Source organism: Dasypus novemcinctus, chromosome 4, assembly GCF_030445035.2.
Source record: "Dasypus novemcinctus isolate mDasNov1 chromosome 4, mDasNov1.1.hap2, whole genome shotgun sequence".
Taxonomy (NCBI): domain Eukaryota; kingdom Metazoa; phylum Chordata; class Mammalia; order Cingulata; family Dasypodidae; genus Dasypus; species Dasypus novemcinctus.
Genome location: NC_080676.1, coordinates 64,444,672 through 64,459,072, shown reverse-complemented (window position 1 = coordinate 64,459,072; position 14,401 = coordinate 64,444,672). Strand labels below are relative to the sequence as shown.

The 14,401-nt window shown below is 39.2% G+C and overlaps 1 protein-coding gene across 1 annotated transcript in view; it reads right to left on the bottom strand.

The window, feature by feature from the left end:
• TPRG1 (tumor protein p63 regulated 1) overlaps positions 1 to 14,401 on the bottom strand; it is a 149,408-nt gene that overhangs the window by 113,295 nt on the left and 21,712 nt on the right. The window contains exon 2 of the mRNA XM_004469612.5: positions 4,131 to 4,361. Within this exon, the coding sequence (XP_004469669.1) occupies positions 4,131 to 4,352 (222 nt within the window). The 5' untranslated portion in view covers positions 4,353 to 4,361. The remainder of the gene's footprint in view (positions 1 to 4,130; positions 4,362 to 14,401) is intronic.

The following is a 14,401-nucleotide window of genomic DNA, read 5'->3' as shown; positions in this document are numbered from 1 at the left end:
TATCTGTTTTAGATTCATACTCTGGAATAAATTGATTTTTTTTTAAGTTGCAGCATGCTGTAACTCTATGAATTAAGAATTGGGAAACTTTGGCTGTAGTCATAGCTTTGCCACACTTATTTGCTGCTTAGGCAAATCAACTTTCACCAACTGTTGTGGTGCTAGACAAGTCACTTTTCCTCTCTGGGTTTTAGTTTCCTTTGAAAACAAGAGTATTGACTGGATCCTGGGTGCTCAACATGTGGTCTGTGGATAGACAGCATCAGTATTGCCAGACAACTTATGGAAATGCAGAGCCCAAATCTGTACTTTAACAAGATTCCCAGTTGATTTGCATGCACATTAAAGATTGAGAAGCACTGGACTATGTCATCTGTAGATATCATTTCAGATCTAAAGAGTGATGCTTTGTGATGAAGATGCCATGCACCTAAATCATTGACCCTTGGCCATATTGATGGCCCTGGAGAAAATGAAATTAGGCTTATTTCACTTAAATACTTTACTGGTACATACTCTATACATCTATATTTATATCTCACCTTGGAGGTCAGGGTGAGGACATGGGCATCTTAATGCCATTCCTTATGACGAGCTACAGAAATGCAAATGTCAAATAAAGAAAACAGAGAGAAAATCATATATAATTGCAATGAGATGCCATTTATGGAATACTTATAGGGGTGTCATGAACTGTACTAAGCACTTCTACAAAGTTAGCTTATATAAACCTCCATATAAAACTGGTATTTTCTCCATTTTACATTTGAGGAAACTGAGGGTTAGAGTTTAAGACACTTTTAAGGCTACATAAGGTGTAAATAGTGAAGTTATGATTTAACCTTGGTCTGTGAAACCACAGTGTTCATCCTGCAAGAGTACACCTATGAACACACACAAGCACACACACACACTCCTACCCCCATCCCATTTTCTCCACTATCACCAAATTAGCAGACTCGTGGTTCACAAGCTAGTAAAACTGACTCCTTCATTCCAAAATGATTTATCATTGTAAGTTTCAGCTGAGCCATCAATTGTATTTTCACTATATTCACAGGCCAGTAAGCCTATTTCTACCTACTGCATCACAGTAAGACTTTTTAATATCATGTCATCACGGCTTTTGGTCTGAAGGAAAGCAAATGCTGAATGCCTTGAAAATTTAGCCCTCACAGCTACTAAAGAGTCTTGGGTCTACCTTGGACTCCCTAATAAAGTTAGAAAAAGGCTTTGTCTCTCAAGTTCTGAGAATTTAGGGTTTGTTTTCTATAAACCTGATGGAGAAGATGTTCTTCACATCATTTGGTGTCAGTCATTGAAAACACATTGAAGGAACCATAAATTCAATTGTGTGTGTAAGAAGAGCACTGGACTTACAGTCAGAAGATCTAGATTCTGACTGCTGCTTTCCCACTAATATTGGGTAACTTGGATAGGTCACTTCACTCCTCTGAAACTTTAACATGTTTACCCTTAAAGCTAGTATGATTAGCCCTCCCCTCAGCCTACATCACAGCATTGTTCTTGGGGACCAAATAAATTAAGATTGAGAATTCGTTTTCTAAGCTTCATAGGACCACATAAATAAAGGTATCATGCTATTTTTTTAAAATCATGTGTGGTGGCTTTGGACTGTGTCAGTTTAGCTAAACTGCAAACATATTTCTTAGAATTCCCTCCCCAGTATGGTTCCAAGTTAGGGCTGGCCAAAAGAGACATTCATATAATATTTGAAAAGCAGAAGTGAAATATCAACCATTTTACCTGCTGAAGATCAATGCAGGCCACCAGGCTACGTGGTAGCTCATGTTCATGGTTGCTGATCTGGTTCATTTGATGGCATGGGGCAGTACCTGGGCCTGTGTCTCCTTCGGTTAAAGTCAGATGTCCTCCAGATTCTCCCATCCCTTGGCTAAGTAACTACACTCTTCAGCAGCAAAGTGCACCAGTTTCTCCTGCAAGTCACTGGCATCCTCAAGGTTAGAGTTAGGGGAGACAGACACAGGTTCCAGATTTTCCTTACGGGAAATTCTGTCACTAGAAATTCCAAACTGCCCTTACAGTTTCCAGGTTTTCCTCATTTCCCTTCACAACTGTCAATGGGTAAACCTATAGGAACTCCAGGCCAATCACCAGATGCAAAGACAACAGCTTTACATAGACTTCTCCACTAGCTCTCACAATGTGTCTGATTCTGTATCTCATCAAATTTTGACTGATAAATCATCATTATCAAAGATTGAAAGAGAAAGAAAAAACCTCTAGGCGATGCTTTGATTTCCTTTCTAGCTATATTTTACAATTTTGCTTTGCATATCCAATAAAGTTCTCAGACTTTGGATAACAAGCCATATGCCCTACATACACATACAAACACACACACACACACACACAGCATAATAACCTAGCAAAGCACCTCTGATTATAAGTAATATGGGTATATAAAACCTTCAAACACACACACACATAATGCATCACTTTGTTAAAACCCTACCTTAACCAAGGAAATATTTTAAAAGCTACCAAATTAGGATTTTATTAGTTAAGTCTTTATAGGTAGTCACAAAGCCTTAATCCCAATTTATTTATGAGAATTGAGTTTTAAAAGTTTTTTTCAAAGAAGAGATGTCCTATGTACACTTGAAAATGAGAGAGTCTCTGTTGCCACAGGGCACACTCCCTGATTCTGCCTCTAATTGATTGTAGCCTATGAACAAACCATTACTGTGTTAACAAGACTGCTGAAAGATTAGGAAAGTAGATCTCTAAACAGGAAGGAGAACTTAAGAGATAAAAGTATTAGAAACCTACAAAGCACTTTCCAATTAATCCAAATGCTAAGAAATCTATTTTAAATCCAGATATACAAGCCCCATCCTCATTACCCACATGCTATGGATTAAATTGTGTCCCCTCAAAAGATATATTTAAACCTTAACCCCAGTTCCCTTGAATGTGATCCTATTTGAAAATAGGATGTTTGAAGATGTTATCAAAGATGAGGCAAAACTCGATTAGGTAGGACATAAATAGAAAGAAGACAGCCATGTGATGGAGGCAGAGATTGAGTCAAACCATAGATTGCTGGCAAACCACCACCAGAACCCTACATACTTCAAAGGAATCATGGCCCTAATGACATTTTGATTTTGGACTTCTAGCCTCCAGAACTATCTGGCAATAAATTCCTGTTGTTTTAAGTCACCCAGTTTGTGATACTTGGTTATAACAGCCCTAGCAAACTGAGACACCATCCATCTGTTGACTTTCACATCTCGAATGTATAGGTAAGAGAGTTCAGCATCAGGCTGCTACTACAGGGTTGGGATTTAAAAGTCCTTGCTCTCACATTGTATTGGCAGCATCACAACGCAGACATTTTGAGGTTGATCCCATTCTTAGCAACCCTTGCTCTCCATCACCCCATGTCTTTTCCATATATACAACAAAAACCCCGCTTTGGGGTTGCCACTTTATATTTTAGCTGCTATGTTACTCTTTCCATAGTACATCAGTTATTTGAGGGCAGGCTGAGCACAAACACAGGACAGAGGAGTCAGAGATCCAGTGTAGTTGAAAGACCTACTCTCCTTGTTACTAACTTTGTGAACAGAAATAGACCTTTTAACTTCTCTGAAAATTATATCCTTCATCTGTAAAACAGGTATAAGAATACTTACCTCAGTTAATGTGATTGCACAAGATAATTAACATGAAAATGCTTGGTGGAATATAGAAGGATATAATGATTTTTTTTTTCAAGGGAGATGTTTTGGTATAGTATTTAGGAGAATAAACTTTGGAGTAAGAAAGTTCTGGCAATGAATCCTGGCTCTGCCACTAATTTTGTGACCTTGGGCAAGTAAGTAAGCATCTAAGTTCTTAGTCCTTCTAGAAAATAAAAGTAAGAATGATTTCTACTACCAGTGGCATCTGGGAAGACTGGATGAATTAATTCATATAAAAAGTTTGATACAGTTTCTGGCACTCTTTGGTAAATGCTAGCAATTATTACGCCTGGTTTATTTGCTTAATCCCCCCACCAAAAGACAGATACACACATGCACACACAAACACACATGCATGCTGTCCATGTTTTCAAAATAGAAAATCAAAGACTATTTTACCCGTGTAGCGAAGTACTTCCGAGAAATGTAAGGCTTGTGATAAGGATTAGGATAGAGTACTGATTCAGTCACACTTGGTTGTCTTGAAATCTGCCTTGGCGCTGGGTCCTTTTCTGGGTGCCCCTCCTCTGTGGACAGGTGATCAGTCTCAGAGGGTTGACCATCTCCCTCTTGCTTCAGAGACACAGGTTGGAAACCTTCGAAACTCCTAATCATTGACATTTCTTCGGCCTAAAGCAAGGGAAGAAGTAATCTTCTCATTAGAAAAAAAGACACCCGTGTCCTGGCTATGGCAAAACAGACTAAGACGAGCAAATGCCATTCCTGAAACTGACAAACACCCTGCACATTAACTAAACAGAGCACTCATTGATGCAGCTCAATAGCATAGGATTTTAAATGTTACCCACACTTCTGCAGGGCCATTTAACAGTGGAGAGAAGTAGAGACCCTCTGCAATGAGAAAAGAGCATGCAAGTAGTAGTTCCATTTTCTCATCTTTAACCCCAGGGGACAGGAAGCTGAAAAAGGGAATATCAGTATGAAATATTTATCAGACAATTTCTCTCCAAAATTTCATAGCATTTTTGCTTGAAAACCAACCTGCCCACAAGCACAGTTAAAAGTTAAAAGCATTGGTAATGCACCTTCTCCCAAGCATCTTCAGTAGTAATAAGGCACTTAAAATTTTGCATATATTTTAACTGAAAAAAATTCCAATTCTAAAAATATATCCTAAGGAAATAAATTAGATAAATCCCCAAAGGCATATATACAGGAGGTTGTTCATAACAGCATTGTGTCTAATAGCAGAGCAATGCACATTGTATCTAATACCAAAATTTTTAATGAAGATAAGTAGCGAGCAGTAGGGAATTAGCTAAATAAAATATGGTACACTGTAGAGGGAAATAGAATGTAGCCATTAAAAATGTGAATGCCTATTTTTATCATGGAAAGTTTTCCAAAATAAATTTTTATGGAAAAAGTATGTTACATAATATTATAAATAATACTATACAATTTTGTTAACTAATTCAGAAAAAGAGAGAAGGAAGGAAGGAAGGAAGGAAGGAAGGAAGGAAGGAAGGAAGGAAGGAAGGAAGGAAGGAAGGAAGGAAGGAAGGAAGGAAAGGAAGGGAGGGAGGGAGGGAGGGAGGGAAGGAAAGAATATACATATGATACCTGAGCTTGTGTGGGTATATTTATATACATACACATGCATACATATATGGTGTAACAAAGATTAGAAAGATTTTGGAAAGAAGTAAACTAAAATATAAAAAATAGTTCTTTCTAGGTGATATGGTTATAGGCAATTTTAATTTTCTGTTTTTATACATTCCTGGATGCTTACAAAGATCCTAAATGACTTTCAATTTTTTAAAAAAACACTGATTTCATTGTGAAAATGTAAAACAAAACAAAGCAAAATAGAATAGAAAGGATGCACTAGCCTAGCGAAATGTCCACCTACATCCAGTCATCATTTGCAATACGTGACCAGCTGAGCCGCCTGACAGCAAGCACACTGCCAGCGCTTTAGGGAGGAGGGTTCACGCCCAGCCCCGCCCTGTGACTGGGAATGCCATCTCACTCTCAAGAGCTGCCTCAGTAATCCTAATCAGACAAAGGTAGTTTTAATTGTAATCAATTTTCTAGGTTCTTGGGAAGCTCCAGAAGTGAGAAAGGTGTAATGGGATGGTAAACCTGCATCCTTTCAAGCAATGAAAAGGGTACTATAACAATTATGCCAGGATAATGGGGGCGAACTGGGACTGTCTCTGGCAAACCTGAGTATCTTTTGTGGTCTCTAGGGGTTCGAATGTAGGAGAAAGCGCACCTTTCCGAGGCTCACAGAGTTGAGGGCCTGCCCACAGGCGCAGGTGCACAGAGCGCCGCCCGCGCTCCCAGCCCGGCTCGCGACGCTGACTCTGCCATGCCTCACCAGCAGCACGCCACAGCGGCTCGCAAGAAGCGCTTTGCTGAGTGTTCAGGGAACTTTTTAAAGTTAGACTTACAAAAGACAAAGATTGACCTGTGAGAATACAGAGCACAGAGAAGAAGGAAAATTCTGTGTGTCTCTATGCACAGAGGGGGTGTGCGTGTGATTGCGGAGGCACTTTGGCCTCCCTGGCAGATCCAAGCTCTATTTTTGTAGGGCTGCCACCTCCGTTACGGTGGGTGTGAAAACAAAATGCCTTTCTAGAATTCCCTGTAACCCGTGAAGGAAGGTTTGTGCTGGGAAGGAAAGCCTGCTTCTGTATTTGCCGCACTCTGGCACCCTGCGAACACACGCCTAACAACAGACATCTGTGAGAGGCTCCTGTGCCTGGAAAACTGAGGGAGGATTTAATTAGCACCACTTCCTCTCCCTCAGGCTGTCTTCTCTGGAAACACTTGGGGAACCAGAGAGCTCTGAGACCTAGCTGTTGGAGATCCAGGAAAACAGAGAAACTTCCACTCAAGTTAAATTCTTAACAGTCATGGAGAGAGGGCTGAGCACACCAAGCTCTGATTCAGTTCTCTTCCAGTCACTGAGACCTACCTTTGCAAAGACAATGTAGCTTCTCCAGCAACCTCCCCAATAATCCTCATCACCCCCTATTAGACAGTTGGTTTATTCCCAACCCAGTAAATGTTCTACCACTGAATAAACAGACTTCATCTTCACTGAAATACTGAAAAGCATATTCATACAAATCCAGCCAAAATCAGGTGTTTCCAATGCTTTGACACAGGAAAATTATACCTTCACAATATACCCATCCAGATCCATTTGGAAATGAAAAGGATCAGTTTCCATATGATTCTTCCAGTAAATTTATCTTATCATTTAGTACCCAAGAAAGTAAAACATGATTTCTAAGAGAAGCAAAGTATCAAGGCTTAGAAAAAACAAATTATGTCCATAATTTTTTACCTAATCTTCTCACTCCAGGGAATTCATGTAATGAAAATTATCCTAAAGAAAGGAAAATACTGCCATATTAATTACTTGTTTTTGGAAATTAGAAACAAAGTAAACACCCAATGTTCAAGGAGTGGCTAAGTATATACTAATTGATTGTGTGCAGACATTTGAAAAATACTGTAGCAGCATGACAGCAAGGATATATCTACTTAAGGGGGAAAAAGCAGAAATCAAAAAATATTTTTTCCTAAATTCCTGCATTTGAATGCAGATTTCACATGGCAAAGACTAGAAGGGAAGTATTTAGATTTATTGTGGTAGTTAGGTGATGAGTGAATTTTTGCTTTCAAAAAAACTTAGATTGTTTAAGTGTTGCTTTTATAATAAAAAAAATAAAACATATGGAAAAAAATGCCCAATAATCATGTTTTTTAAATCATTTTGTTTTTGCTACCCTTCCTTTAATCAAACAGTAAGAATTCTTTAATTCTCAGCTGCTAGGAAATTCAGAAATAAATTTAACATTTTATTATATTAAATAAGTTATCTATAGATACTGGTATAAGTATACCTACCTCCCTTCCTTTATACATGATTTCTTCTATTTGTGGCTTTTTTGGTTAATATTTCAGAAGAATGTTAGTGATAAATAAAATCTAGCAGGACAAACACAACATTGCTGGTGCTAAGCCCCACAGCAAGTTTCTGTTTCCTATAAATGTCCCACTACCACAAAATCTTGATCTTTATCATAAGCATCAGCTAACCTCCTTGTTCCTAAGCAACCACCTGCTCCTACTTTGTAATAAAATATCCTTAACTAAAATGGAAACTAAATGTCACCTAATCAGAACATGTTCTCACTCGTTTACCTTATACGAGCTTCTCCTTTCCATTCCCTCAGTGGAGCTTCCTTCTACTTTCTGAATGAGATGCTGCCCCATTCATTAATTGCTCAATAAAGCTGTGAGATCCTAAACTACATGAAAAGTTTTTCTTTTAACATAAGACATACATTATAGCTAGAAAAAATATATCATCTTGTCAACCCATTCCTTTTGCAAACATTGACACAGACACATTAAGGAAAGGACTTTCCTAAGGTCACACAGCTAAATTGAGACAAAACATGAAACCAGTGTCCTAGTCTCCTGGAGTCCAGTTCACTGTTCTCCCCTGTGCTTCAAGTTATAGCATTTAAAAGGAAAGCAGAGAAGCCAATATCAAACCTATACATTGGCACACGTAGGCACTTTTCCCAAATGTCTGAGCCCAGTTATTATTCCTCTGTTACCAGCCTTACAGCTCAGATGAAGCAACACTCATCCACAGCTTATTACGCATCCTCAGTCCAGCAACCGGCATGACAGGCTGCAAGGCTTTCTCCTTCACCTTGAAACAGGTCGGGCTCATCCAGTAAGGCACAGGAGGCACAGTGCCTAGAGTCTGCAAAACTTTAGGGCCGCACAGAAATGCTTTAAATGATTCTAAAATCAGAAGAAAAATATTAACTTCTAGGTTCAAAGAAAATGTTAATTTTTTTTCTCACATCAGAAAAAATAGAGTTTTTAGGGTCCACAAAACTCTATTACACTTTGCCTTAAAAATGAATAAAATACCAAACTATTTAAAGTTATATAAATATATTTTTTTATATTGATATTATTAGGGTTGGAAATTCCCCAGAAGGCAAAAGTGTTTAGGGCCCAAGAAAGTCATAATGCAGCCTTGCCTAGACTCTACATACCTGCCACTCAAATTACAGGCTCAGCGTTCCATTCTGGGGATTCAACATAGAATTTAAGAGCTAGAAACATGACCCTAGTCCAAGGTTTCCTAATCTCTGTCCTGAGGATTCTGTTCAACCCCATACTGAAATATTTCTGTTCTATAGGAAAATCTGTGTCATCTTAAGATCTTTTTTATTTAGAGCAGTTGTAGGTTTACAGAAAAACCATGCAGAAAATACAATTCCCATATAGCCCCTATAAACACATACAGTTTTCCCAATTATTAACATTCTGCATTAGTGTGGTACTTTTGTTGCAATTTAATGAAACAATATATAATTATAGTATTTACCATTGTCCATAATTTATATCAGAGTACACTTTTTGTGTTGAACACTACACACATATATATAACCTAAAATTTCCCATTTTAACCACTTTCAGTAAACAATTCAGTGCTGTTAATTATCTCTACAATGTTGTCCTATCATCACCACCATCCATTACCAAAACTTTTCCATTATCCCAAACAGAAATGCTGTACCAAGGAAGCATTAACTCCACTTTCCCCACCCCCACCATGCCCCCGGACACCTGTATTCTCATTTCTGAATATATGAATTTGCATATTCTAATTGATAATTCCTTTTGCTGTTAAAAATGGAAGACAGATCTTATCACAGTGCTTGGCATAAGTAGGCTCTCTTAAATATTTGTTTCACAGGGAAATGGATGAATAACTACCCTGAGAAATACTAATCAATTTGAGAGGAGTGGCCTCAGCTCCAGAAGGAGACAGTTTGGGCTGTGTGTTTAACCCTGTGCTACCCTACTGCAAGTGCCTGTGATTTTCACAAAACTTTGTGAAATAAAAATAGCTACTTAAAGGTCTCCATTACCTTTCTGGACCCAGGGGAAAACAGGATACCTGGTTAGGAAACACTCATCTACTATAATTTCCACATTGTGCAAATGAGGAAATAGGTCCAGAAAGATTATGTCTCCCATGGACATTCAGAGTTAGTTAATTAAAAATAAGTTAATAAAGTAAGTAACTAATCAAGCTATGCTAGTCATAGGGTTAAAAACACTGTATCCAGAGGAATATTCCTGGATGGACCAGTAACTTAGAAAAGTCAACATGATTTGTTAACAAGACCTGTTACTTTCCTGCAGGTAGGGTAAGATGGGCACAGAGCAAGCAGGGGAGTTAGCTCCTGTGGCTTTATATTACATTCAAAGATGGCAAGTGGGTTTTCTGATGGGGACATCTCTACCGGCAGGAAGGTGTTAACATTCTCAAGGCACATCCCCAAAATAAAAATCTGCTGTTAATTTTGACATTTTGTGAAGGTAATTTATGTGAATTTATGTATGCAGCCTTTCCTGCGTCTCTGTGAGAACAGCAGAGGAATGTGCAATGGGTGAACATACACTAATACCTCGCAGTTCCCCATGGAGCTTGCTTCTGTGTCAGCTGAGATAAGGAAATTGGCAAACAATTCTTCACAATATTACATTTTGTGCATTAGTGATATCATGCCAGCAGGCATGCCCTGGGGGACAGTTGGGTTGATGGAAGGCCTCTTCCCTCCCACCTCCTCCCTTGCTAGGCAAATCCTTCTGCTCAGCTACAGATGCAAAGAGGGATGTAGATACAGGGCTGGGATAAAGAAATGTGGATTGCCACTCTTTCACTCACTTCATGACCCTGAGCAAGTCGCTTCCCCTCTCTGCTCCAAAATTTCATCAGGTATAAAAATGCAAGGGCTGGACTTCAGCGTTTTCAAATTGTGCTTTCAGAAACCACTCCTGCAACCAACTGAAGGGCAAGGGTATATGTTTTTCAGACTTCAGAACTGTTTCAGCCAGAGCAGATCCATTTATCTGTTACTGGACTTCTTGGGAAAAAATAAGTATGTGAAAAGTTCGAAAGCTGTTGACCTAAGTAATCCGAAAGGTTCCTACCAGACCTTTGACTCCACATGATTTAATTAATTTTTCTCCAGTACCCTCCTTCAGGGGTTGCTTATATATAGTTCCCCGTATCTCATCTTCATTATATGATTCCTACCAAGCAAGTTACTTCCTTGCAACTCAAAGGCTGTGGCATCCAAGGAAGAGGGGTGTGATGACAGTAGCAAATTTGGGTCCTCACTGTAGAGATCCTGGGGTGTTTGGCCTCTGCCTTCCCTCTAAGGCATATGGCAATCCACTGTGACTGGAACTACCAGGTGCATTGACAGTGGGTAGTTGAGGTGCCTCACCCATGTCTAGAGCCAGAGAAGCTTTAGAAGTTCAGTAACTATTCTTGAATTTAATAAGAACTTGCTGAATTCCTTAGATAAGACATTAATTTTTCAAGAGGTCTCCTGAAAATACATAAGGAAATTGACAATTAAAGACAAGGATATTAATGATAGGAACTTTGTGAGACTGCAGATCCCTTGTGACTCCTTGAGATTAATTTTCTTACACATTTCCATGAACACTTCCCCTTTCACCCAGACTGGGTTATGAAAGCACTTGAGTTCCTGACTCCTTTAGAGTTTATCACACTGTTCAGTAATCATCATTTACTTTCCTGTCTTCACTCCTGGGCTGTGTGAGTATATCCAGAGCAGGAACTGCACTGCACTCAACTTTTCAATCCAACACATATAACATTTAGTATAGCTTGATATAGAATAGGCACTAAATACAAGTTTCTTGAATGGATGAATGGATATCCTACTGGTTAACCTGTAGTGTCTGAAATCTGAAGAGCAAGGCTTATGCCTTATTCTTCTTTGTTGGTACATTACCTCATATATAATGTGTGTTAGGCTAATGGTTGTGGACTGAGTAATGAAGCTCTGTGTGAAGGCATGAATGGAAGCATCGTCTGCCCACAGACTTACACACTCACAGATACACATGCCACAGTCTTTCACCTATAGAAGATCATGGACTGGTGCAGGTAACAGAAATATAAGTGAAGAGTTGCAATTTTATGCAACAGAGACAAAAGAGGAATACGTGTACAAAACATGGCAGAAACAGAAGATTGGACTGAAGGGGGTGGGTGGACATAGGCAGTTCCAATGCATAGAAAGTTAGAGGGTGGGAAAGGTGCCTCTGAGCTGACTCCTAGTGAAGGATGGGAGGACAATACAGGCAAAGATGTGGGGTATGAAAGATGAGGGTGTGTTCAAAGGTTGGCACTATGTGGTGTGCGTAATTGAGATATCATCTGTCCAACCTGAGCCCCTACCCCTTGAAGAGCTGATTATACTTCGTTACAACTACTTTTCTAGGACAGGATGAAAGTCTGAAATCCTCACACTCTGCATTCCCAGGTTTTGTTTCCTTACCCTTCTCTTTGCTGTCACAACTCCATACTTGCAGAAACAGTTCCATAACAGTGAATCCTAATGTAAATTTGAACTCTGCACTGTAAGGAATCTACTTTACACAAGAAATTCTTTTTTTTTTTTTTGAAATTTCAACTAGATTTATTTTATTTTATTTTTTTACAGAGTTCATATTGGAATTTGTACTGTAATTTGTTTTTTTTTACATTTTTTTATTGACTTTGTAATAATATTACATTAAATATATATATATATATATATATGAGGTCCCATTCAACCCCACCACCCCCACCCCACCTCTCCCCCCCCCAGCAACACTCATTCCCATCATCATGACACATCCATTGCATTTGGTAAGTACATCTTTGGGCACCTCTGCACCTCATGGTCAATGGTCCACATCATGGCCCATACTCTCTCCCATTCCATCCAGTGGGCCCTGTGAGGATTTACAATGTCCGGTGATTGCCCCTGAAGCACCATCCAGGGCAGCTCCATGTCCCAAAGACGCCTCCACCTCTCATCTCTTCCTGCCTTTCCCCATACCCATCAGCCACCATGTCCACTTTTCCCAATCCAATGCCACCTTTTCTATGTGGACATTGGATTAGTACACAAGAAATTCTTGAGACTAATAATTTCATCAAAGCTTTAGAGAGGTCATAGAAAAGTGAGTTACACTGCATAGTTCAACATTGCACCATCCAATTCTCTCTTCTTTCTTTCCTAACAATCAAATTCTTCTTTGTCTGTACGTATGTTTATTTTTTGAAATATATAACTGTTTCTCCCATACACCCTCAGGTTCTCCCATTAAACCTCAAATGAATGGAGTACTCCCACAAAGATACATTCTAGAGGTAGCTGTTAACATAAACCTGAACAAGGATTTGTGAGGCAAGGGAGAGTTAGAGATGTGTCTAAAAAAGTAGAATGAGGTCATCCTGTGAACCCCCAGGTATCAAGTTTAGTAACTTGTCTCAGATGCAGTAGCAGATAAGTTCTATTTTGAAATCGGCACCAAGCCTTGGGGTGGGGTAGAGGAAAAAGAGCAGTAGCATTCTAGGAGGAGAATAATTAAGGATAAATCACTGGGATCTCCAAAAGAAAAAACGTGACACACAAGAAACCGAACAAGATAAAGATATTGGCCCCAATGATGAACTTCAGGGGTTCTGTAAGTACACAAATATTTTCTCTATACCCAGGTGAAAATGAAAGGAGCAAAGAGACCAAAAGAATCAACCAATGCCAAAAGGGCAGATTTGCAGCAGTCCCTTTTCTTCTCTCTCCAAAGAAGAGAATCCTTGATTTTGAATCTTCTGACTCAGAGTCTAGATGACAGAAATACGAAGAAAGTAGAACAAGCTCTTTCCCAGTTATTGGGGCATCCCCGGGGAGTGTGAGGATTAGTGCTACCAGGGATTACCACCTATCCTGCTTTAACCCCAGTGCCAAGAAGGAGCAGTAACATGCATTCCACAAGCAGATGCTCCTGGCTGGGACCTTTGGAAAAGGAATTCAACTGAGAGGCTTGGTTTCCTGCTAGGCCAATTGTGGCTGCTCACATATGGATTTCATGAAATTCATGGAAAAGAATTAATCCAGAAGCTGACAACAGTATTTTTTCCCTGAAATAAAAAGCACAGTCTTTATTAATGAAATATTTATGAGTAAGCATTTTTATTAGAGATTGATATGCCCACAATCATCATAAATGTACAGATCAATGAATTATCAAAAAACAAGCATACCATATAACCACAACAGTTCAAGAAATACCATTTTACCATGATAAGATTATTTTTCTCAAAGTGAATATTCCATTCATTTCATATGATAGAATCACAGAGTGCTACCAGACATTTTAGATGTCATCTAACTCAACACCTCATTTCACAAATAGGTAACCAAAAGATCACAAAGCAAGTTAGAAGAAGCACCAAGGCCAGGGCTTCAGCCTCCCCTTTCTGCTCTTATTGTGTCACATTCCTAGGAAGGCTTGAGCTGGCTTATGGAGCAGGAGAAACCTGCTCTCCAGGATGACTCATTTCTCCATGAGTCTGAGGTTAACTCTTTTCTGTCCCCAAAAGTTCAGACTCTGGGATGCTGTCATGAAGACACCACTCAAAAGTCCATACAGTCAAGAGCAGATGTGGCTCAAGCAGTTGAGTGTCAGCTGCCTACATGGGAAGTCCCGGGTTTGATTCCCAGTGCCTTGTAAAAACAAAAAACAAACAAAACAAGCAAAAAAATCCAACTCAGGGGAGCCAA